This window comes from Mustela nigripes, chromosome 4 (genome assembly GCF_022355385.1).
Source record: "Mustela nigripes isolate SB6536 chromosome 4, MUSNIG.SB6536, whole genome shotgun sequence".
NCBI classification, from domain to species: domain Eukaryota; kingdom Metazoa; phylum Chordata; class Mammalia; order Carnivora; family Mustelidae; genus Mustela; species Mustela nigripes.
This window is the reverse complement of record NC_081560.1, coordinates 134,673,081-134,696,379: the sequence shown is the minus strand read 5'-3', so window position 1 is coordinate 134,696,379 and position 23,299 is coordinate 134,673,081. Positions and strand designations below refer to the sequence as shown.

Genomic DNA, 23,299 nt, shown 5'->3' with positions numbered 1-23,299 from the left:
TTGGGTACTGATCTCCTGGGTAAATAGTGTTACTTAATCATGATTTGAATTTGTTTCCATGATTTGAGACAGATTGAATTAAATCTGTAGATCACTTTGGGAAGTATTGACATCTTAACAATATTAAGTCTTCCAAGCCATAGAATAGGAGCTATCTTTTCATTTATGTCTTTAATTTGTTTCAGTAATTTTCTTGTAGTTTTCATCATGTCTTTTAAATTTCTTTTTGGATTATTCATTATTAGTATATAGATAACCAACTCCCTTAGCTTTTGTTTATATATAAATCTTAATTATAAGTCTTAATTATAATAAAATCTTAATTCCTCCCTCACTTTGAAAGGATAGTTTGCCAGACATTCGATTCTTGGTTGATAGTTTATTTCTTTAAGCACTTTGATTGTGTTAGTCTAGTCCATTCTGACCTCCAGAGTTTCTGGTGAGAAATCTCATAATCTTATTAAGGATCCTTTAGGTGTGTGACAAGTCACTTCTCCCTTGATGCTATCAGATTTCTTTCTTTATCTTTGGACAGAGTGTAATATATCTAGGTGCAGGTCTCTTTAGTTCATCCTGTTGAAATTCATTGAGTTTCTTGGATGCTTATGTCTTTCTTCAAATTTGGGAAGTTTGGGGCCATTATATCTTTGATCTTTCCCTTTATTTTTTTTTTACATTTTGGCATTCCCACGGTACCTACCTGTATTGGTCCATTTGATATCCTGTAGGTCCCTTAGGTTCTCTTCAACTTTTCTTCAATCTTTTTTCTTTCTGAGACTTCTAATTCCCTCATTTCTTTTTCTGCCTGCTCAGATCTGCTTTTGAATCTCTCTAGTGAGTTTTTCATTTTAATTACTGTACTTTTCATCTCCACAGTTTCTCTTTGATTTGTTTTTAGGCTTTCTGTTCCTTTATTGATATTTCCGTTTTGTTTATATATTGTTTTCTTGACTTTCTTGTCTTCCTTTAGTTATTTGAACATTTTTAAGATAATTATTTTAGTTTTTACCTGTTAAGATTTTCCCTCTGGTCTTTCTTGGGGATAGTTTCTGTTGGTTTTTTGTTTTCGTTTTTCAAAGATTTTATTTATTTGAGAGAGAGAGTGGGAGCAGGGGCAGAGGGAGAGAGAGAATGTTAAGCAGACTCTGAGCTGAGCACAGAGCCCAACATGGCATTGATCTCACGACCCTGAGACCATAGCCTGAGCTAAAACCAAGAGTTGGATGCTTAACCGGTTGAGCCACCCAGGTGCCCAGTTTGGGGTTTTTTTTTTTTTAATAGACTTTATTTTTTATGGAAGTTTTAGGTTCACAGCAAAATTAAGTAGAAGATACAGAGATTTCCATTGTACTTGCACCTACATATGCATAGGCTCTTCTATTATCAACATTCTCCACCAAAGTGGTGTATTTGTTCCAGTTAATGAATTTACATTGTCAAATCATTATCAGATAAACATAGTTTACATTAGGGTTCACTCTTGGTGTTGTACATTCTGTGGGTTCAGAGAAATGTATAATGACATGTATCTACCATCATAGTATTACATAGAGTAATTTCATTGCTATAAAATTCCTCTGTGATCCTCCTGTTCATCCTTTCCACCTACCTAACCTGTGGCTATCACTGATCTTTATACTCTTAGTTTTGCCTTCTTCAGAACACTATAAAGTTGGAATATCATAAAGTATGTAGCCTTTGCCGATTGGCTTCTTTTGCTTGGTAATTTGCACTTATGGTCCCTTCATTTTTGATGGCTTAATCACTGATTTCTTTTTAGCACCGAATAGTATTTTATTGTCTGGATGTAAGCATTTCCCTTCTGAAGAATATGTTGTTTGTTTCCTAGGCTTGGCAATTATGAATAAAACAACTAAAAATGTCTGTGTGCAGTTTTTCGTGGGTCACAACTTTTTGACTTTTTGGATAAATAACAAGGAGCATGATTTGCAGATCTTATTGTAGGAGTATGTTTAGTTTTGTAAGAAACCATCAAATTGCCTTTTAAAGTGGCTGTATCATTTGTTTACCTGTGTTGGTTAATTTTGTTTTCCTTTAAATAAGCCAGACATCCCAATTTCTTTGTAAGTCCTATGATTTTTTTTTCTTTTAAACTGGACATTTGACTCTAATAATGTATAGCTCTGGACATCAGATACTTTTTCCAGGGTTGCTGATTTTCTTTTCCTGATTGTCATAGGTTATCTCTGTGGCAGGGACACATAAGCCTTTGAGGTGTAAACATAAGGTCTTCTTGGGTCTTTTCTTTTCTTTCTTTCTTTCTTTCTTTCTTTTTTTTTTTTTTAAGATTATTTATTTGATAAGGAGAAAGAGAGCATGCACAAGCAAGGGGAGCAGGAAAGGGAGAAGCAGGCTCCCTGCTGAGCAGGGAGCCCAATGAGGAGCTTGATTCCAGAGCCAAAGGCAAGACACTTAAACAACTAAGCCACCTAGGCACCTATCTTTTCTGAGCCCGCACCTCTTCTTGGGCATGCACAGTGACTTTTTAAATTCCTTTGTATATAGAATTACTTTTGAATATTCTAGATCTTAAATTTCTGACTCTCAGAAGGGGAAAAAAGACATTAAAAGGGGAAAAAGCATCAGCCCTTTAACCTCTGGAAATCTCTTTAGAGGGGACTTAGGACAGTTCTTAGATTCTACTTAGATTTTCAGTAACATGGCAGACTAGATAACTTAAAGACCCCTTTGACTCAAAACCCCTTTTAAATAACAGGTTAGTTTGCCAGGAACTGAAGGGAATGCCACAGGGAAAAGCAAAGAAATCTGAAAACTATTTGTTTTCAAAACTATTTGTATTTGTTTGAACTGACTTTGAAGGTGCCCTGAAAGAATTTGCCAGTGTAGGTAATACATTATCAAACCACCCTAAAACTTAGTGGCTTTAAACAGTTCCTTTAGAAAAAGGAAACACTGGGGATGCCTGGGTGGCTCAGTTGGTTAAGCGGCTGCCTTAGGCTCAGGTCATGATCCCGGCGTCCTGGGATCGAGTCCCACATCGGGCTCCTTGCTTGGCAGGGAGCCTGCTTCTCCCTCTGCCTCTGCCTGCCACTCTGTCTGCCTGTGCTTGCTCTCGCTTCTCTCTCTATGACAAATAAATAAATAAAATCTTTAAAAAAAAAGAAAAGAAAAGAAAAAGGAAACATTGTTTTATTTTATATATTTATGCATTGTTTTATTATATACACACACACACCCCCCTCAGTCTTCTGATTGGTACTGGATTACTTGCCCACTTCTTACTATAAAACTTATGATTGGTGTCCAGAGGTGGATCCTTATAGATGCTTTAAGCTAGAATTTTATAGGGAAGGAAAGGGGAGAACTTGGACAATATAGTTAGATGCTACCCCTTGTACTGAATTATCTCTTATTAGGAATTCCACTATAGGTCTGAGCCTTTTTAAATTTGAACAGTTGTAGAAAATTTTGGGGTCATGCTTATGCAGCCTGCCTTTGTAGTAGAAAATTTATTCAGTGTAGAGTAAGACTTTTAATAACTAGTTTATACAGAAAATTTTAGAACTGTAAAGGTTTTGTTAATGTATTTTTGAAGAGAAAAAATTACATCAGTTAATTATTGTATGCTTTTCTAAATGTAAATTGTTTGGAAGGTAACATTAAGTCAGATTTTCTATCATTTTACTCTAGGCAGCACACTTCTGCTTTTGTTCCTTCATCAGGACGAATTTATTCTTTTGGACTTGGTGGTAACGGGCAGCTAGGAACTGGTTCAACAAGCAACAGGAAAAGTCCTTTCACTGTGAAAGGAAATTGGTTCCCTTATAATGGGCAGTGTCCACCAGATACTGGTAAGTTTTGTTATATTAAAGCTTTGCTGTACAAGTTAAAGTTAGTAAAATGTTGCTCTTAAATGATGAAGTTTTCTGTGTTTGACAGGAAACAGTTCCAAACTACATTGTTTAATGAAAATACCAAGATACAGAATAGTGTATGCATTTGCTTCATTTGTCTATACTTGCTTATTTATGCATAAGAAAACTCATGATAAAGTAGTAAAATTGGTTTCAGAGGGCTGGGCACATGGGAACTGGACTGTGGCTAGATGCCATTGGGCAGAAGTATTTTTGTCTTGTGTAGGATACACATAACATAAAATTTATGAACTTAACCATTTAAGGTGTATAGTTCAGTAGTGTTCAGAACATTCACATTGTTGAACAACCCTAGTCTCCAGAACTCTTTTCATCTTACAAAACTAGAACTTTGTATTCATTAAACAGCAACTCTGCATTCACTCCTCCCACTGGCAGGCAAATACCATTCTACATTTGGTGTCTATGTATTTGACTTGGCTCTAGGTACCTCATGTAAGTGGAATCATACAGTATTTGTCTTTTTGTGACTGACTTCATAATTTTAGCATAATGTCCTTTCGGTTTATCCATTCTGTAGCATGTGTCAGGATTTCCTTTCTCTTTAAAAAAGGCTACATAACATTTTATTGTACTTATATACCATATTTTGTTTGTCTCCTAACTTCTTGTGGACATTGGATTGTTTTCACCTTTTGTGACTGTTGTGAATCATGTAAACATGGGCGTACAGATATCCCTTGAAGACCCTGCTTTCAATTTATTTGAGTATATACAGGACTTTAAGATACATGACAGTTTTTTTTTTTTTTTGAAATTTGAATCATGTGAATATATTCCCTACTTAAGGTATGAAATTTTTAAAATTTGTTTTCCTATCCCTACTGCTTTAGCCCCATCTGTGATTTATTTATTTTTATTTTCTATTATTTTCAGTAGATCTGGTTATTTTTTAATTGGTATTAATTTCCTAAAGAGTTTGAAACATTTGAATGTGGTTTTCTCATTTACTTTTTTAACAGGCTGCAATATAAGGGGGTAAGGGTGCCTGGGTGGCTCGGTCAGTTAAATGTCTGCCTTTGGCTCAGATCAGGATCCTGGAGTCCCAGGATTGAGCCCTGCAATGAGCTCCCTGCTTAGCAGAGAGCCTGCTTCTCCTTCTGCCCCTCACCCCGCTCGTGCTCTCTTTCACTGTCTCTCAAATAAGTAAAATATTTTTTAAAAAGATAAAATATGCTTTTAAAAAATACATATATTTCCAAATATGTATATTTCCTTTATCATCCTAAACTAATTCTCAGAATTTTCTTCCTGTTTATTTTACTATGTCTGATTTCCTTAGAGATTTTTCTTTGAATTGTGTATTCTGTCAAGATTTTATTTAGTGATGAGCATACAGTGAAGATTGATATTTGAAAAGATCCATAACTTTTTATGAATGACCTTGAAGATTTTTTTTTTTTGGTAACTAAAAGGCTATTTCAGTTCTGCTTTTATATAGCAAAGGTCAGCCTGTGATACTATTTTGTCTTGCTTTTGTTTCATTTTGTATTTAGTATATGCCTTCATTTTCTTCCAGTCACTCTTAACTTTAGAACATGCATTTATTTTAGTAATACTGTTCTTGTGTCCTTAGTGGCATGTTGGTGATTTATTATATTAGTTTCTTTCATATAGTTTCTTAAAGGAGCATGAATATTGTAGGGAATCATGTATTTTTGTTTGTGAAGTTTAGTCAGTTAGGGGTGCATTTTGTTACCCTTGAAACTGTACCTTGAGATTATTTGCATTCAAATGAGAAAGGAAATGGAATTTTTAAATTAACATATAGTGTGTTATTTGTTTCAGGAGTATAGGTCTGTGATTCAAAAGTCTTACACAGTATACAGTGTACACAACATATACCCTCCCCAGTGTTCATCACCCAGCTGCCCCATCCATCCCACCCTCCTCCACTCCAGGAACCCTCAGTTTGTTTCCTGACATTATTCCTCTCTTACAGTTTGTCTCCCTCTCTGTTTCCTCTTGTTTCATTTAGGAAATGGAATTTTAAAATTAGTTGTGTTGCTGAAGTTTAGTTTCATCAGAAATTTGTAGATTCACAGTAGCCAAAAGTGTGAACAACTCAAGTGTCCATCAGCAGATGAGTAGATGGAAAAAAAATGTGGTATGTGCATGTAGTTGAAAATTAGCCATAAAAAGGAGTAAAATTTTAATATGTGATACCACATGGATGAACCTTGCAAATAATATGGTAAGTCAAAAGAGCTACTCACAAAAGGACAATATATCATATGACTGGTCTTATGTGAGGTACCTGGAACAGTCAAATGTATAGAGACAGAAAGTAGAATAGTGGTTACCAGGGCCTTGGCAGGGGAGGGGAGAACAGAGGGATTGTTTAATGGGAACAGAATTTCTGATTGCATCTTTAGGTCTAAAATGAGACTCTTATAGGCAGCATATAGATGGGTATTGGTTTTTTTAATGCATTCTGATACCCTGTGTCTTCTGATTAGAGCATTTAGTTATTTACATTCAGAGTCATTATTAAAAAATACAAATTTTGTGTCATTGTGTTACCTGTAATGTTGGTGTTTCTGATGATGTTCTGTGTTCCTTTCTTTTTTGTTGCTTTTGGTGGTTTTTTCCCCCTGGAGAGTCCCCCTTAATATTTCTTTCTTTCTTTCTTTTTTTTTAAGATTTTTATTTATTTATTTGACAGACAGATCACAAGTAGGCAGAGAGGCAGGCAGAGAGAGAGAGGAGGAAGCAGGCTCCCCACTGAGCAGAGAGCCCGACGTGGGGCTTGATCCTAGGACCCTGGGATCATGACCTGAGCCGAAGGCAGAGGCTTTAACCCACTGAGCCAACCAGGCCTCCGCCCCCACCTTAATATTCTTGCATGGTTAGTTAAGTGGTCATGAATTCCTTTAGTTTTTGTTTGTCTGGGAAACTCTTCATCTTTCCTTCTTTTCTGAATGATATAACCTTTCAGGATAAAATATTCTTGGCTGCACTTTTTTTCCCTTTCAACACTTTAAATATATCCTGTCGGCTGCCTGCGTGGCTTATTTGTTGAGCCTTTGCCTTCGGCTCAGGTCATGATCCCAGGGTCCCAGTATGGAGTCCCACATGGGGCTCCCTGCTCAGTAGGGAGTCTGCTTCTCCCTCTCACCCTCTCCCCTCTCACGTTCTCTCTCACTCACTCTCTCTCTCAAATAAATAAATAAAAATTTAAAAATAAATAAATAAATAAATGAATAAATCCTGGCATTCTCTTCCGGCCTGCCAAGTTACTGTGACAGATCTGTGATCCTGATCTGTCTTCCCTTGTAGCTTAAGGACTTTCTTTTCCCCCTAGCTGCTTTCAGAATTCTTTCCTTGTTTGTGTATTTTGTGAGTTTGATTATGGTACCCCTGGCGATGGCTGGCTTTTGTTGAATTTAATGGGATTTCTCCATGCTTCTTGGATTTTGAGGTCTGTGTCCTTCACCAGATTACTTAAGGGGAAGTGTTCAGCTGTAATTTGCTCAAATAAACTTTCTGCCCCTTCTATCTTTTCATCATTCTGGGACTCCTATGATATGAATGTTAACTATGTTTTAATAAGTCAGAGTTCCCTAAGTCTACCTTTGTGATCCATCATCTTTGTTTTCCTCCTCAGCTTCATTGTTTTCTGTAATTTTATCTTCAGCATCACTGATTCATTCCTTTGCTTTATATATCTTCATTGTTATGGCATCCATTTGGGTTTGCTGTCAGCTATAGCATTTTTAATTTCAGCTTGACTAGGTTTTAGCTTTTTTATCTCTGTAGTAAGGGATTCTCTAGTGTCTTCTATGCTTTTTTCAAGTCCAGCTAGTATCCTTATAATTGTTTTAAATTCTGGTTCAGACATCTTACTTCTCTCTGTATTGCTTAAATCCCTGGCCATCACTTCTTCCTGTTTGTTCTTTTGGGATAAATAAATAAAATAAATAAAAATAGGGGCGCCTGGGTGGCTCAGTGGGTTGGGCCCCTGCCTTCAGCTCAGGTCATGATCTCAGGGTCCTGGATCGGGCCCTGCATCAGGCGCTCTGCTAGGCAGGGAGCTGCTTCCCCCTTTCTCTCTGCCTGCCTCTCTGCCTACTTGTGATCTCTCTCTCTCTGTCAAATAGATAAATAAAATCTTTAAAAATAATAATAATAAATAAATAAATATAAATAAAGCAAAATAAAATAAAATTTTTTTGATTTAAAAAATAAAGGAAGGGGCACCTGGGTGGCTCAGTGGGTTAAAGCCTGTGCCTTCAGCTCAGGTTATGATCCCGGGGTCTTGGGATCGAGCCCCGCACTGGGCTCTCAGCTCGGCGTGGAGCCTGCTTCCTCCTCTCTCTCTGCCTGCTTCTCTGCCTACTTGTGATTTCTGCCAAATAAATAAATCTTTAAAAAAAAACAAAAACAGGGACGCCTGGGTGGCTCAGTTGGTTAAGCAGCTGCCTTCGGCTCAGGTCATGATCCCAGCGTCCTGGGATCGAGTCCCGCATCGGGCTCTCTGCTCAGCAGGGAGCCTGCTTCTCCCTCTGACTCTGCCTTCCACTCTGTCTGCCTGTGCTCGATCTCGCTCGCTTTCTCTCTGACAAATAAATAAATAAAATCTTTAAAAAAAAAAAAATAAAAAAAAACAAAAACAACTGGCAGTATTGAAACTCTTTCCTTTTTTCCAGTCAGTGGTTTTGGGGAACAGTTTTCTTGTACAGTCCTATGTGTGTGTGTTCACTGCTCCCTCCCCCCCACCAACAAACTCTTTCCCTCTCCCCTTTTCTCTTACTACCCACTCCACCACTAGGGCTCCCTCCCCTGTGCAGTGCTGGTGCCTTTTTTCTCCCATGAATCAGCTCTCCACAGTTCTACCTTCCATTGGTCATTTTTTCTGTTTATAGATGTGCAGCTTTGTTCTCTAAGGCTTCTCATTGATTTCTTGGGTGTACGGAATGATTTGTACTTATCTAGCTGTATTTGAGGAAGGAGACAAACTTACCATCACCCTACCCCTCCACTATCTTAACCCCTCCCTAGAGTTTCTGATTGTGTCAGTGAAAACTTTCTGGAGATGAATAATTGATAGATGGACATTTTGAATGTACTTAATGCCACTGAATTATACAATTTAAATGGTTAAAATGGGAAATTTTGTGTTTATTTTACCACAAATTGCATATATGTGTATCATATATATAAGGGTTGATAATTATTTTGCACTATACTAAGGCTGTGTAGATTAAAAACTAGCTAAATGTGAATATATATATTTTTAAGATTTATTTCAGAGAGAGAGAGTGAGTGAGTGGGGTAGGAGGCAAAGGGAAAGAGTCTTCAAGCAGACTCCCCACTGAGGACAGAGCCTGACATGGGGCTTGATCTTGTAACTCATGAGATCATGACCTGAGCCGAAACCTAGAGAGTCATACGTTCAGCTGACTGAACCACCCAGGCAGCCCATTAAATATGAATTTCCTTGGTTCCTTCAGAGGTGAAGTCCATGGCCCCCACCATAAATCACATTGTTAGCATAATCTGTCTGTTGTGGCCTCAAGATCACAGGTGAACAAAAACATTCTTATTCCAGACTTTGGAATTATGCCCTTGGAGCTTGGCACAGAGCAGACCTTTCTTTAGAAGGTATAATGTTTGGACAGCTGTGTTAGTGTTCTAGGACAGCTGTAACAAAATACCACAGACTGGGTAACTTGAACAACACAAATTTATTGACTCAGTTCTGGAGGCTAGAAATCCAAGAAAAAGCAGGGCTGCTTCTTCTTTCTCTTTTTAATGATTTTATATACTTATTTGAGATAAAGCACGCAGGAGCACAGTTGGCGGGGGGTTGCATAGAGGGAGAGAGAGAAGCAGAGAGCCTGACATGAGATCATGATCTGAGCCAAAAACACTTAGGCACCTGAGCCATCCAGGCATCCCAGGGTTACTTTGTTGTGAGGGGTATAAGGGATCCTCTGTTCCATGTGTCTCTCCTAGCCTCTGGTGGTTTGCTGGCAGTCTTTGGCATTTCCTGGCAAGTAGATCACTGCCTTCATCTTCACATGGCATTCTCTTTCTGTGTGGATCTGTGTCCAGATGTATACCTTTTGACCCCCTACACCCATCTTGTCTACCCTACCACAAGCCTTACCTCTGGCAACCACTGATTTGTTCCCTATATCTATGAGCTTTTTTCACCCTTAAGATTCCACATAGAAGTAAATGAGATCATACAGTATTTGCCTATCTCTGAGTTATTTCACTTAAGCTAATACCCTCAAGGCTCATACATATTGTAACAAGTAGCAAGATTTCATTCTTTTTTATGACTAAATAATATTCCTGTGTGTGTGTGTGTGTGTGTGTGTGGTGTGTGTGTGTGTGTGTGCGTGTGTGTGTCACATTTTCTTTAACCATTCATCTATCAGTGGATACTTAGGTTGCTTCCATGTCTTGGGTATTGGAAATAATGCTGCAGGAAATGTAGGGGTGCATATAGTCTCAAGTTTTTTTGTTTTGTTTTTCATTTTCTTTGGATAAATACACAGAAGTAGAATTGCTGGATCACATGGTAATTCTATTTTTAACTTTTTAAGGAATCTCCATCATATCATTTTCTGTAGTTGGCTATACTAATTTACATTCTCACCAACAGTGCACAAAGGTTCCCTTTACTCCACATTTTCACCAGCGCTTGTTATTTCTTGTGTTTTTAAGAGTAGCCAGTCTTACAGGTGATATCTCTGTGTGGTTTTGATTTGCTTTTCTCTAATGATGAGTGACGTTGAGCACCTTTTCATATTCCTGTTGGTCATCTGTATATCTTCCTTGGAGAAATGTTTATTCAGATTTTCTGTCCATTTTTAATCAGATTGTTTTTATGCATTCTGTATTTATTTTGGATATTTAACCCCTTATCACATACATTATTTGTAAATACTTTCTTCCATCCCTCAGGTTGCCTTTTCATTTTGTTGATGGTATCCTTTGCTATGCAGAAGAGTTTTAGTTTTTCTTGTCTTTCCTTTTGGTGTCAAACCCAAAAAATCATCTCTAAGACTGATGTCAACTACTGCTTTTGTTTTCTTCCAGGAGTTTTATGATTGAGGTCTTAATGTTCGAGTCTTTAATCTGTTTTGAGTTCGTTTGTGTTTATGGGGTAAGATAGTTGTCCAGTTTCATTCTTTCGCATGTGGCCTTCCAGTTTTCCAACACCATCTATTAAGAGATTGTCCTTTTCCCATTATATATTTGTGGCTCCTTTGTTATAAATTGGCCATGTATTTGTGGGTTTATTTCTGGTTTCTCTATTCTGTTTCATTGATCTAAGTGTCTGTTTTTATGCCAATACTATACTGTTTTCATTATTATAGCTTTGTAATATAGTTTAACTGCCCTAGGTTTTGGTTGTTTCTCAAACCTTTGTGATTGTCCAAGAAGTCTTTTATTTTTTGTGGCTCCCAGTAATTGAGGGTGTGCCAAGGCCTATGGGAGTCCCAAATGGGAGGATCTCAGACAGCACTTAGATTCAGGTTGATTGGAAGCCAGACACTCAGGTAGCAGCTTTTAAGGTATGCAAATATATACAGTACTGTAGGACCACAAGTGAAAGTCCCACTAGCCACCAGAGAGCCTAGAGGGGTCCCCTGGGTGGTAGTCATGAAAATCAGGACATCAAATAATGGTCCAAGCTCCATTCCAGGAGATAGCAGTGACTTGTAGTAATGCAGAGGGACAGGGCAAATATGACATCTGTTTGCCTTAGTCCCCAGAGATCACCTTAGTAAGTCGATAGATGTATGCTAAACCAGAATCCTGCCCCTAAGGTTGAAGCTCCAGGACATGCAAGTAGACCTTTTTCACAGAAAGAATGGGGGTATAATTCAGTCTCCTGTTTGTGCTGTGACTGGGGGGTGGTAGCCAGCCAAGAACTCTCTTTAATTGTTACAACCCATGAGACCCCTGTCCCAGGAATGCAAATCCTGCAGTCCATCAGAACCGGGCACTCAAGGGGTATCCACTGCTTGGCAGCCACAAAAACCAGGACACCAGAAGTTTATACGGTTCCTCTGTGGGAGGTAATTGTGCTCTAGATTGTGGCAGAGGGAAAGCACAGAGATAAGGCCCTCCCTCTGAGGTCTCTGGGGAGGATTACAGTAGGCTCTTAGCCCTGTGTTCAATTAGAAGCCTGCTTCGCAGACCAGAGCTACGGAACTAAGCTAATGGGACTTTTACAGAAAGATTGGACATCTTTATCGGTTGTCTCTTGCTATACCCTAGGGGTGGTAGCTGTTTAAGAACTCTTTCTGTTGAATAAAGTTCTGTGAGACCTGTGAGCATAAACCCCACTGGGTCCCAGAGCCAGGTGACCTTAGAGGGTGACCTAGAGGTGTTCCTAGGCAGCAGCCACAGAAACTGGGATGCCAGACCGGGATACAAACTCCTCTCCAGGAGATACTGACAAGCTGAAGTGAGGCAGAGGGAAGTTCCAATATAAAATGTTTCATTTCAGCTTAACAAAGCAGAATTACCAAACTGTTGTGAATTAGATATCTTTAGAAGAAGAACAGATAGTTACCTTATATATCCAAAAAACAGAACATTAAAACAAAGTTAAACATTATTCTAAACAAATAACCACAATAAATTTTTCTTCATCAGTTCATCCATTCCAGTGTGAGTTGTTCTTTATCTGAGTTCTGTTTCCTCAGAGGCCTGTGCCTGAGTGTCTATTCTATGAAGCATAAGTGGTTTCATATACACAGTACAGTTCTTTTTGCATGCCTCTGAGATGTCCTTCTTTTTTGAAAATGCAAACTCGGGCTTATTCCAGAGTTTATAGGAGAGATTTCAAATAAGCATTAGAGTAAAATCAATAGATGACAGAGACTAGTCTCTGACTGTGACTAGTTTATTGCTGATAATTGTCAAATGGAAAGATCTGAAGAGGGTTCATTATAAGAATAATACAGCTGACAGGGATATTTGGATGTGTCTGTGGCATTCAGAACACATTTCTAAAAATGATGATTAAGCTTGTTTTCATAGAAGACAGTGACTCTTAACATCTGACTCATAAATACAGAGGACTGTAACTCTTTTTTTTTTTGTAACTCTTTATAGATGAAAAACTGTTAAGATATAACATGATAATCCTGAGACCTAATGTACCAGGAATAACACTAAGAATATCAAGTAAAGAGATTTCACCTGACAAAAAAATCAGTATTTTTTATGACTTCATAGTAAATCTGAAATACATCCCATTTGCAACCAAGAAGATACTAGATATGAATTAAAGCAGTAAGAATATACCATAAAACGTTTAAAATAACAGTTAATAACTGAAATTAGAACCAATTAGACTTTGATAAGTATAGGAAAATAAAAACAATTTCATAAGAGTATTGAGTAGTGCTTTACTTCACATTTAAAAATATGAAAAACAAGGATATTGACAAATCTCCAGGGACTTATCATAAGACAGACAATTTTTGAAATGTTTGTATTAATTACATTTCACCATATACATTTAACTTAGGGAAGATTAAGTGTCTCTTCTGATTTGACAATTCTTCCCATGCAACTCTTGAAATAGTAACACATCAAACAAAGCTAATTATTTCTAGCATCTCTTCTTACATATTAAAAGAATAACTTTTATAATTATCCAAGCCTCTCTGGAAAATATCAAAGATATTTTCACAGATGCGTAAAAGGCATTTTAGAATTTTCGTTTTCCTATATTTAGGATATGATTTTGCGAATCATGTTGTTCATTTGCTAGAGCTGCCATAAAAAAATACCACAGACTGACTGCCTTTATACAACAGAAATTTATTTTCTCACCGTTCTAGAGGCTAGAAGTCCATGATAAAGGTGTCATGTTAGGAGTTTTGGTTTCTTCTGAGGCCTCTCTTTGGCTTGCGATGGTTGCCTTTTTCTGTGTTCTCACATGGCTTTTTCTTTGTGTGTTTGCATTGCTGATGTCTCTTCCTCTTATAATAAGGACACCACCAAGTACCCTAACAAGTTCATTCTACCTTCATCTCCTCTTTAAAGCCTGTCTCTAAATACAGTTATATTCTAAGTTATTGGGGATTAAGACTTCAACATGTGAATTTTGGGGAAACAATTGAAACCCATAATAGGAAGGCAAAAATCAAAGAAATCATGAGAGGAGATTTGAGCACTTTATTAAGATACAACTATTGATGTTAGAAACAATACTTGGTTACTTATTTTACCAAAGTGACAGTGAAAGATTGCAGAATAAATGTGGAGGGTAGTAAGATTGAAAAGAACTTTTAGTTCTTCCAAAACTGAGGACCATTTGTTTTTTTTTCCCTCCTTAAATAATGAAAACAAAGTCAACATAAAACATCAAAGATTATTCTAATAAGACACAGAATATTCTCTATCAGATTACATAAAAAAGTAAAGAATAATATTTTATCATAGGTGAAGGCATTAATCATTAAACCATGGAAGCACACTCTTCAAAATTGAATGACTTTGCTAAGATGTTAATACATTTTATAGCTTCTTTCAGAACAAAATATAAACCAAGACAAATAAAATTCACTTGCTACATTGTCTTCATTTATATTCTTTCATGTTCTAAAACAAACAGACTTCCATCAGGATAGTGGTGTTGTCTCAGAGGGTCCATGAAATCAAAATGACTTTCGTATTATTATGTTCTCTTTGTTAACATGTATTATGTTCATTATTGCTCATTTTTAAATTGAATCAGTATTTTAAATTTTTGAAAAAAAAAATTTTTAATTTTCGTAGTTTTAGAGGTGCTGGGTGGCTCAGTTGATCAAGTATCCAACTCTTGATTTTGGCTCAAGTCATGATCTCAGGGTCCTGGAATTGAGCCCTGCAATGGGTTCCATGCTTTAGAGGGGAATCTGCTTGAAGATTCACTCCTCTGCATCTCCCCCAGCTCTGTGTGCTTCCTCTCTCTCTAAAATAAATCTTTTTTAAAAGTGTGGGGGTGGGGGGTGGGGGTGGGGGGTGGGAACACCTGGGTGGCTCAGTTGGTTAAGTGTCTCCCTTCAGCTCAGGTCATGATCCCAGGGTTCTGGGATCAAGTCTCACATCAGGCTCCTTGCTCAGCAGAGAGCCTGCTTTTCCCTCTGACTGCTGCTACCCCTGCTTGCGTGCCCATAGTCTCTCTCGGCAGATAAAATCTTTAAAAAGATAAAAGAAAGCTTTTTTTTTTTTCCTTAACTTTAAATTCTAATATAGTATTGGTGCTTTTTAACCTCTTAAACTCTGTTTAAGAAGCTGTTTGGGGTCCTGAATGTCCTAAAAGTATAAAAGAATTCAGAGACCATCAAAAAGTACTCCTTTTTCCTTGTAAATCAAAAGCACATTCATGGGCACTTGGGTGGCTTAGTTGATTAAGTGTCTGCTTTCTGAGCCCATCATGATCTCAGGGTCCTGGGATTGAATGTATGTTGGGCTTCCTGCTCAGTGGGGAGCCTGCCTCCCTCTGCCATTCCCCCTGCTTGTATTCACGCTTTCTCTCAGGTAAGTAAATAAAATCTTAAAAAAAGAAAAGCACGTATATAGTTGTATCTTTCTGTTAGTACTGCTCCTAAATAGAAGTACAATTTACAGAATAGTAAATAGTTCAGTAATACCTTTCAGGTGGAGAGATTCCTAAAGGGTCCTCAGGGCTTAGTATTGGTGGGCAGGGAGACCTGTTTCAAAGTCTTAACAATTTTTTCTGACAATGTAAAAAGTATTTTGTAAAGAGCAAAGAAGAGTGTGAAATAGCCCTTCTAGATAGGACAGTATATACTACATAAAACTAACAAATCAGATAATTGGTATATACATAGATATTCAGATATACATTGAATTTAATGGAAAGTCCAGGGAGAGGGGAATTCCATGTAGGTATTGTATGTAAGTTTTATTTCAAGTACAAACTCTAGTTGGTTGGTAATGGTTCTTGGAGATATATATTGAGAAGGACCTTGAGAGAACACTTTGTTGGAGAAGAGTGTCGGATTTTTAGCATTGTGGTTATGGGTGGAAGAGGTAGTGCCTTTTCAAAACTTTTTAAAACAAGGCATCACTAATCTGAGAAGGGAGGAGAATTACTCAACACATGAAAATTGGGGAGAAAAGGTCAGTTTAAATGGTAACCTAATAGTGTATACTAAGTTATAAAGGGATTAAAGAATTAAATGTTAAAAAGTTCTGGGGCACCTGGGTGGCTCAGTCGTTAAGCATCTGCCTTGGGCTCACCTCTTGATCTCTGGGTCCTGGGATCCAGCCCTACATTAGGCTCCCTGCTTGGCAGGAAGCCTGCCTCTCTTTTTCCTCCTGCTTGTGTTCCCTCTCTTTCTGTGTCTCCTCTATCAAATAAATAAATAAATAAATAAAATCTTAAAAAAAAAAAATGTTAGAAAGTTCTTAAAATAATTCTCTGATTCAAACATAGGAAAAGCCTTGGGGTTCATCGCTGCCCCAGTCAAAAGAGTATGGGACTCTTGATATCAGGGCTGTGAATTGGAGCCCCACGTTGGGTGTATTGATTACTTAAAAACAAAAACACATGAAATGGGAAAGCCTTTCTCAGCATTATGGCAATGAAATACGTTTGATTAAATGGAGAAACAAATCTTGTGTGAATCAAAATTAAGTTATTATTTAAGAAAAATGGTTGTAGAGGTGACTGGGTGGCTAAGTGGGTTAAAGCATCTGCCTTCGGCTCAGGTCATGATCCCTGGGTCCTGGGATCAAGTGCTGCATCAGGCTCTCTGCTTGGCAGGGAACCTGCTTCTCTTCCTCTCTCTCTGCCTGCCTCTCTGCCTACTTGTGATCTCTGTCAAATAAATAAATAAAATCTTAAAGAAAAAAGAAAAATGGTTGTAGCAAATACAGCCTAAGATTAATTAGCCAGAATATCCAAAGTGCTCATACATATTGGTGAGGAAAACAGTGAGACACTTAATAAGTAAATAAATAAGACAAACATTAACACTCAATAGATAAAGGAAATTAATGGAAATGCCCAAAGAGGAAATTCTTGTTACTAAAACCCATGCAAAAATTATTACCCTCTTGGAGTGCCTGGGTGGCTCAGTCAGTTTAGTCTTGATTTTGGCTCAGGTCATGGTCTCAGGGTTGTGAGATCCCTCCACGCTCAGCAGGCAGTCTGCTTGAGATTCCCTCCCCCTCCCCCTGCTCATGTACTCTTCTCTAAAATAGAGAAATCTTCAAGAAAAATTATTATCAGGGTGCCTGGGTGGCTCAGTGGGTTAAGTGTCTGCCTTTGGCTCAGGTTACGATCCAGGGTCCTGGGATTGAGCTCTGCATGGGGCTCCCTGCTCAGCGGAGAGCCTGCTTTTCCCTCTCCCTCTGCCTCCCACTTTGCCTACTTGTGCTCTCTCTGTCAAATAAATAAATAAAATCCTTAAAAAAAAAAAAGTTACCCTCCTTATTAGTAAAGAAATACAAGTTTAAAAAGCAAGAGATGAAAAAATAAATGGAAAAGATCAAGTTAACTTTTTTCTATTACAGGGTAACAAACTATGTAGGTAAGGAAGCTAATGGGCCAGCTACAAGAGGAGGAAGTAATGTTAGCATACCATCATTTTTCAAAACACAGTGAATTAATGGTCTAAGCATGGAGCATCATTGGCTCCTAACATTGCAGAAAGGAACCCAGCCACGTGTGCTTCCTGATGGAAGAACAGCTCCTGCTACCACCTTACAGTAGTTTTGTTGAAACATTCAGACTTTAATTAAAGCCTTTTTAGATCCAACCACCAATTTACAGGAGGTACAGAAGACCAAGAGAAATGTGAGGGGAAACCTTGAGGATACAGTTAGCAAAATTCAGTCTGTAAGAAGCTGTATAAGACAGATGACTAGATTTTATAAACTTTTTGAAGGAGTGATTACAAGGAAATTAAGAAAAATAATTTTTGGTACCTCCCTCATATCCCCAAGAAACTTATTCATGTACTGTACTCATCTTTCTACTTGATTATAGAGAGCAGAATCACATTTTAGGGATAAATGAATAACATCCTGCTAAATATTTTAAGGAAGCTAACAGTTCCAAGTAGATTTGTGAAAATTATGTAGAGAAAAGATTTTAAGTTGAATCATTGGTTTATTTAATATTTTAGATTTACCCTTTTAATCTGTTCTTAGAAGTTATTTTTGCCATAGAGCATTCTTGGTACTTGTGGAAAATTTAGTCATGTTGATGTTTTGAACTCAAGTTCTCAGTATGTTCTGAGCTAGGTAAATATTTCTTTGTATTATATATTAATGTTAACAAATATTTAGTGAGTTCTTTTGCAAATCAAACATTGTGCTTGATAGTAGGGAATAATCAAGGAAATTAAGATGTGGTCCTTAAGAATTTATAATTCTGTAGCAGCCATGGTTACAAATAATACAAGGTAAAGAACTAGCAAACTAAAGGGTTAGTGGGGGTCAGGAGTAGGATGACAGAAATGTATTATATTTGGAAATAATGAGACTTAATTAGCCTAGTATCGGGCTTGATGTTTTGGTATGTGATACCGCTAAGTGCTAGCCCAGCAGTCCTTTTTTTTTTCTTCCCCCACAGTACTTTTGATAATAGATGCTCTTTCCATTTTGAGAAGCAAAAGAGAAGAAAGGATGAGGCATTAAATATCTTTTTGAAAAAGAACTTTATTGTCTTAATTTTACTGCTACTAAATTTGCTTATTAATTATTTTGGACTAGATTTGGTTTGTTGGGTTTTTTGTTTTAAGATTTATATATATATATATATATATTTTTTTTTTTTTTTTTTTTTGAGAGAGAGAGACACTGCAGGTGAGGGAGGTGCAGAAGGGGGAGTCTTAAGGAGACTCCCACTGAGAGCAGCACGGCAGCCTGGTAGGGCTGGATCTCAAAGCCCTGAGATCTCAACCTGAATGGAAACAAAGAGAGCTTAATCGACTGCCACCCAGGTGGTTGATTGGGTTTTATTGATAAAAGGTTGCCAATGAAGAGCTGTGTGTGTCATCTTACTTTTATACAGCTATAGTAAAAGAAAATTTTGCATTATCAAGTATTTTACTCAAGAAGTTTTAACATTTACTTGTTTGTTGTCATTCTTTTTTAAAAATTAATATTTTTATTTTCTTCTGAGCTTTTACACCCTTCGTTCAATTTTTACATCATCTTCAGTTTAAACTAAAATATATTGAGATAAAAAAGGCATTGACTAGAAACACTGCTTTATTGTACAAGCTGGAAGAAAGACTTGCAGACTTACCAAGTGCTCGTTATACTTGTAGAATCATTCAGTGTGTGTCACTCGGTCAGTCGCTTTTCTACAATAATAAAAATATTTCAAGTCATTTTATACTGTTGAATGCTGAATAGGATGTCTAAATGAGTTAGATTATTAAGGGAAGAATCCGATAGCATATTTGATAGCCTGAAAATGTCATATAAATCTTGAATTTCTTTACATCTTATTTTTATTACAGATTCTGAAGAGTATTTCTGTGTAAAAAGAATTTTCTCAGGGGGCGATCAAAGCTTTTCACATTACTCTAACCGCCAGGTAATAGTAGTCATACAATTATTGAACTCAGATAATTTTGAATAATTTTTAAAGCCCATATTAATGTTCTTTGTATGTTACAAAGTAGTTGCCTTAAACTTTTTTGCCCCCAAGTCTGTAGAATTTTTCTGATCCAGTTGATAAGTACTGTTTCTGGTATTTAGTAGAGATATACTCGGTTAAAAAAAATGAAATACATAGTGGAAACTAGTCTTGGTTTAAGTTATATATATATCTGCTCTCTGGCTAATCTACTTACTTTAAATTTAGAACTGTGGGCCACCAGATGACTTTAGATGTCCTGATCCTTCAAAACAAATCTGGACTGTGAATGAAGCTCTTATTCAAAAATGGCTGAGCTACCCCTCTGGAAGGTTGCCTGTGGAGATAGCCAAGTAAGAAAAACATTTTGCCCACCTAACACAAACACCTCTTACCTCCATGGTAGAAGAAGTTAGAAGTTTTGTACTTAGAAGTTTTTGTTTAGATAAGTATTTTATTAATATCACTCCCTAAAAAAAATCGTTCACCAAATAGTTCACATAAGTTTAAATGTCTGGAATTTCTATAATATATTTTAAGAGCTCTCATTTGAATATATTTATATGTTTTAATTCTTTCATATATATAATATTAAATGATAACTTGAAATATTAAACACAACCACTACGATTGGATTTGAAATAATGTTACTTCTAGCTTCTTATTGTTCACTGTCTTAACTTTTATGCTTCTTAAAAGATTTAAGTATTAAATCTTTCTTGAATAGTCTTCTTATAGATGAACTTGTTTAGAGTTTTCTGTTGTTGCCGGTGGTGTTGGTTTTGGGGATGAGAGACTATATCTGATAAGCTGTTTTTATTTATTTATTTATTTATTATTTAAAGATTTTATTTATTCATAAGAGAGGGAAAGAGAGAGGGGCAGAGGAAGAAGCAGGCTCCCCAGTGAGCAGGGAGCCTGATGGGGGACTCATTCCCAGGACCCCAGGATCATGACCTGAGCCGAAGGCAGATGCTTAACCATCTGAGCCACCCAGGAGCCCCGATAAGCTGTTTTAAATTATAGATTGTTTTCCTAAATTAAAATTTTTCTTAAAAGCCCCAAAAAGTGGATTTCAGAAAAAATAGTAACATCGGATATTAGAGTTACCATCCAGTATAATTAAGAAAATTAAATGTATATGTTTATGTAAAAAAAATATTTTTCTTCACAACATCGATTGTGTCTGTGATCATACCACCCTGAATGCACCTAATCTCATTTGATTTTGGAAGCTAAGCAGGATTGGGCCTGGTTAGTACTTGGATGGGAGACTGCCTTGGGAGTAGTGGGTGCTGTAGGCTTTAAAAAGAAAGAAAGAAAGAAAGAAATATCAGATCAGTTTGATGCATTTTAGAAAGTCTAGGATAAGCGGTATTACGTTAACCTTTAGTAATTTAGCAGTTTGTAAAATTCTGATTTATACTACTTGAATATTGGTTAGAGGAGTGCTCTGTGGCATTAAACATTATATTAAATATTTTGATTAAAAAATGTGGACACTGGATTTCTCATTTTGTGATTTGGGGATTTTTAAACTTTCTTTTAGTGAAATAGATGGAACATTTTCTTCCTCTGGTTGTCTAAATGGAAGTTTTCTAGCTGTTAGGTAAGTGGTAATTCTTTGGTATGCACAATTTTTAAAATTTATTGTATTAAGTAATATATTAAATAAACGAAATAACTTTAAGGGTGTATTATTTTTTTCTCTCCCTCTCTTTTTTTTTTGTTTCTCTTTTGTAGCAATGATGATCACTATAGAACAGGCACCAAATTTTCAGGGGTTGATATGAATGCTGCTAGGCTTTTATTCCACAAACTTATACAACCTGATCATCCTCAGATATCTCAGCAGGTTTGTTCTTGAAGTATTTTACATTTTGTGATGTAGCCTGTTGAACTTTTTTTATTATTTTGTAAATTTATAGCCTAACCAACATTGTAGTTTTAGAGACTTCATTGTGATGTGCTGTTTATGATTGTATTATATAAGCCAATATAAGAAATAAGGTTTTATTTTAAAGCATTTACAGCTTAGCTATCAAATATCTGTAAATCTCTCCAGATGTTTAAGTAGACCTTTAATACTTAACATTACCATGTTAAGTTTCTATATAGTTATAGCTATAGAGAGTTTAAATTGAAATTTACACACCAGAGTTTTAAAATGCTCTTAGTAATGCTTAGGCATTAATTTTCCCTGTGTTTCAAAGTACATTCAGTGATTCATTGTAAGATACATTTTTTTTTTTTTTTTACCATTTTATGTTTGCTGTGTTTATGATTTTTCTCCTTCTTTTTGGAAAGTACATTCATTTTAAATAAAGTAGGTTTTACTTTTTGTCAAAATACAGGTGGCAGCTAGTTTGGAAAAGAATCTTATTCCTAAACTGACTAGCTCCTTACCTGATGTTGAAGCATTGAGGTTTTATCTTACACTACCAGAATGCCCCCTGATGAGTGATTCCAACAATTTTACAACAATAGCAATTCCCTTTGGTACAGCTCTTGTGAACCTAGAAAAGGCACCACTGAAAGTACTTGGTAAGAATTTTTTTCTTTTGTAATTTTTTCTCTTTAAAGGTGCTAATAAGTTTTTAATTTTTTTTGCTGTCTGAAATTTTGCTACCCTGCTTATTTGACACTGTCTTACATAAAAATAAACCTGTTTTTCCTTTCATTGCTTTTTTCTAGTCATGCTGGTTATTAGAGGCAAAGTGTGTTAAATATTAAAATTTTAATCAAACAACAGCAGAGACAGTATCAGGGAAGAGAACCAACTATTTTCTGTATTTCCTCTCCCTTGTCCCTCTTGGTCTTGCTATTAAAGAAGTAAAAGTGGAGGAACAATTAAAACTGAACAAAGATGGGTATTAAATCCTTCTTGAACTCTGTTACAAACTCTTTGCCTTGTATATCTCTTACCTGCTAATTTCCCCATAGTTGATTTTATTTCTCTGTCTACTACTAATCTGATCTTGTTGTTCTGTCTCTATCTACTGTAAGTTTTGGCCTAAACTTTTCTCAACTTAATTTCTCAATTTGTGTAGATTTCCATCTGTCTCCTAGCCATTATAGTTTGCTTGCTACATTTAACCTAGTACTTCCTTTGCTGATAAAATTTATTGATTTATGAAGCTAAGATATATAGAAGTCATAAAATCAGTACAGAAAGTTTTAGGCTGAGAGTGAGCAGAGGAAGTAGTTAAGCAAAGTGTAGAATCCTCAGTGAAGCAAGGACTCACAAGAGTATTTCCTTCCATGTTGTCAAAAGTTTTTGTATTTCTGTCTGCCTCATAAGATTATGATGTTTGTAATTAACAACTATAAACAAGTATGTGGGGAAGAACAAACATGTTAATACTTTACATAGTTCTCAGTATCCAATTTTCAGGATTACCTTGCATTTTAAAGGTGTGGTGCTTCACAATATTTCAACTTTATGTTAGGTTGAAAGATAAAACTTGAAAAGATCCCTAAATATTGGGTCTTTAGCATCTGATTTTCAAAGCACTTTTTTTTAAAGGTGTGGTGTGGGTTTTTTTTTTAAGTTTATTATTTTTAGTGATCTGTACATCCAAAATGGGTCTCAAACTCCTGACCCTGAGATCAAGAGTCCCGTGCTCCTCCTGTTGAGCTAGCCAGGTACCCACCCTGAAAGCACTTTTTAATAACTGATTTTAATATTAGGTATAGTATTGAGTTTTTAATATAATTTAGGAAGCCACGAAATGAATTCAGAAGACATTTCATACTTTTTTTTGCTTCTGAGAGCTTTCAGAACAGTATTCTTTGAGAG

General features: G+C 36.4%; 1 protein-coding gene and 1 pseudogene across 4 annotated transcripts in view; both read left to right on the top strand.

Annotated features, from left to right (window-relative positions):
• HERC4 (HECT and RLD domain containing E3 ubiquitin protein ligase 4) overlaps positions 1-23,299 on the top strand; it is a 122,803-nt gene that overhangs the window by 51,666 nt on the left and 47,838 nt on the right. For all 4 annotated transcript variants that reach the window (XM_059397531.1, XM_059397532.1, XM_059397533.1 and 1 more), the window contains 6 exons: positions 3,673-3,833; positions 19,382-19,458; positions 19,729-19,853; positions 21,050-21,109; positions 21,244-21,355; positions 21,855-22,044. In XM_059397531.1, coding sequence (XP_059253514.1) covers positions 3,673-3,833; positions 19,382-19,458; positions 19,729-19,853; positions 21,050-21,109; positions 21,244-21,355; positions 21,855-22,044 — 725 coding nt within the window. The remainder of the gene's footprint in view (positions 1-3,672; positions 3,834-19,381; positions 19,459-19,728; positions 19,854-21,049; positions 21,110-21,243; positions 21,356-21,854; positions 22,045-23,299) is intronic.
• LOC132017099 (5S ribosomal RNA) lies at positions 20,685-20,804 on the top strand (annotated as a pseudogene).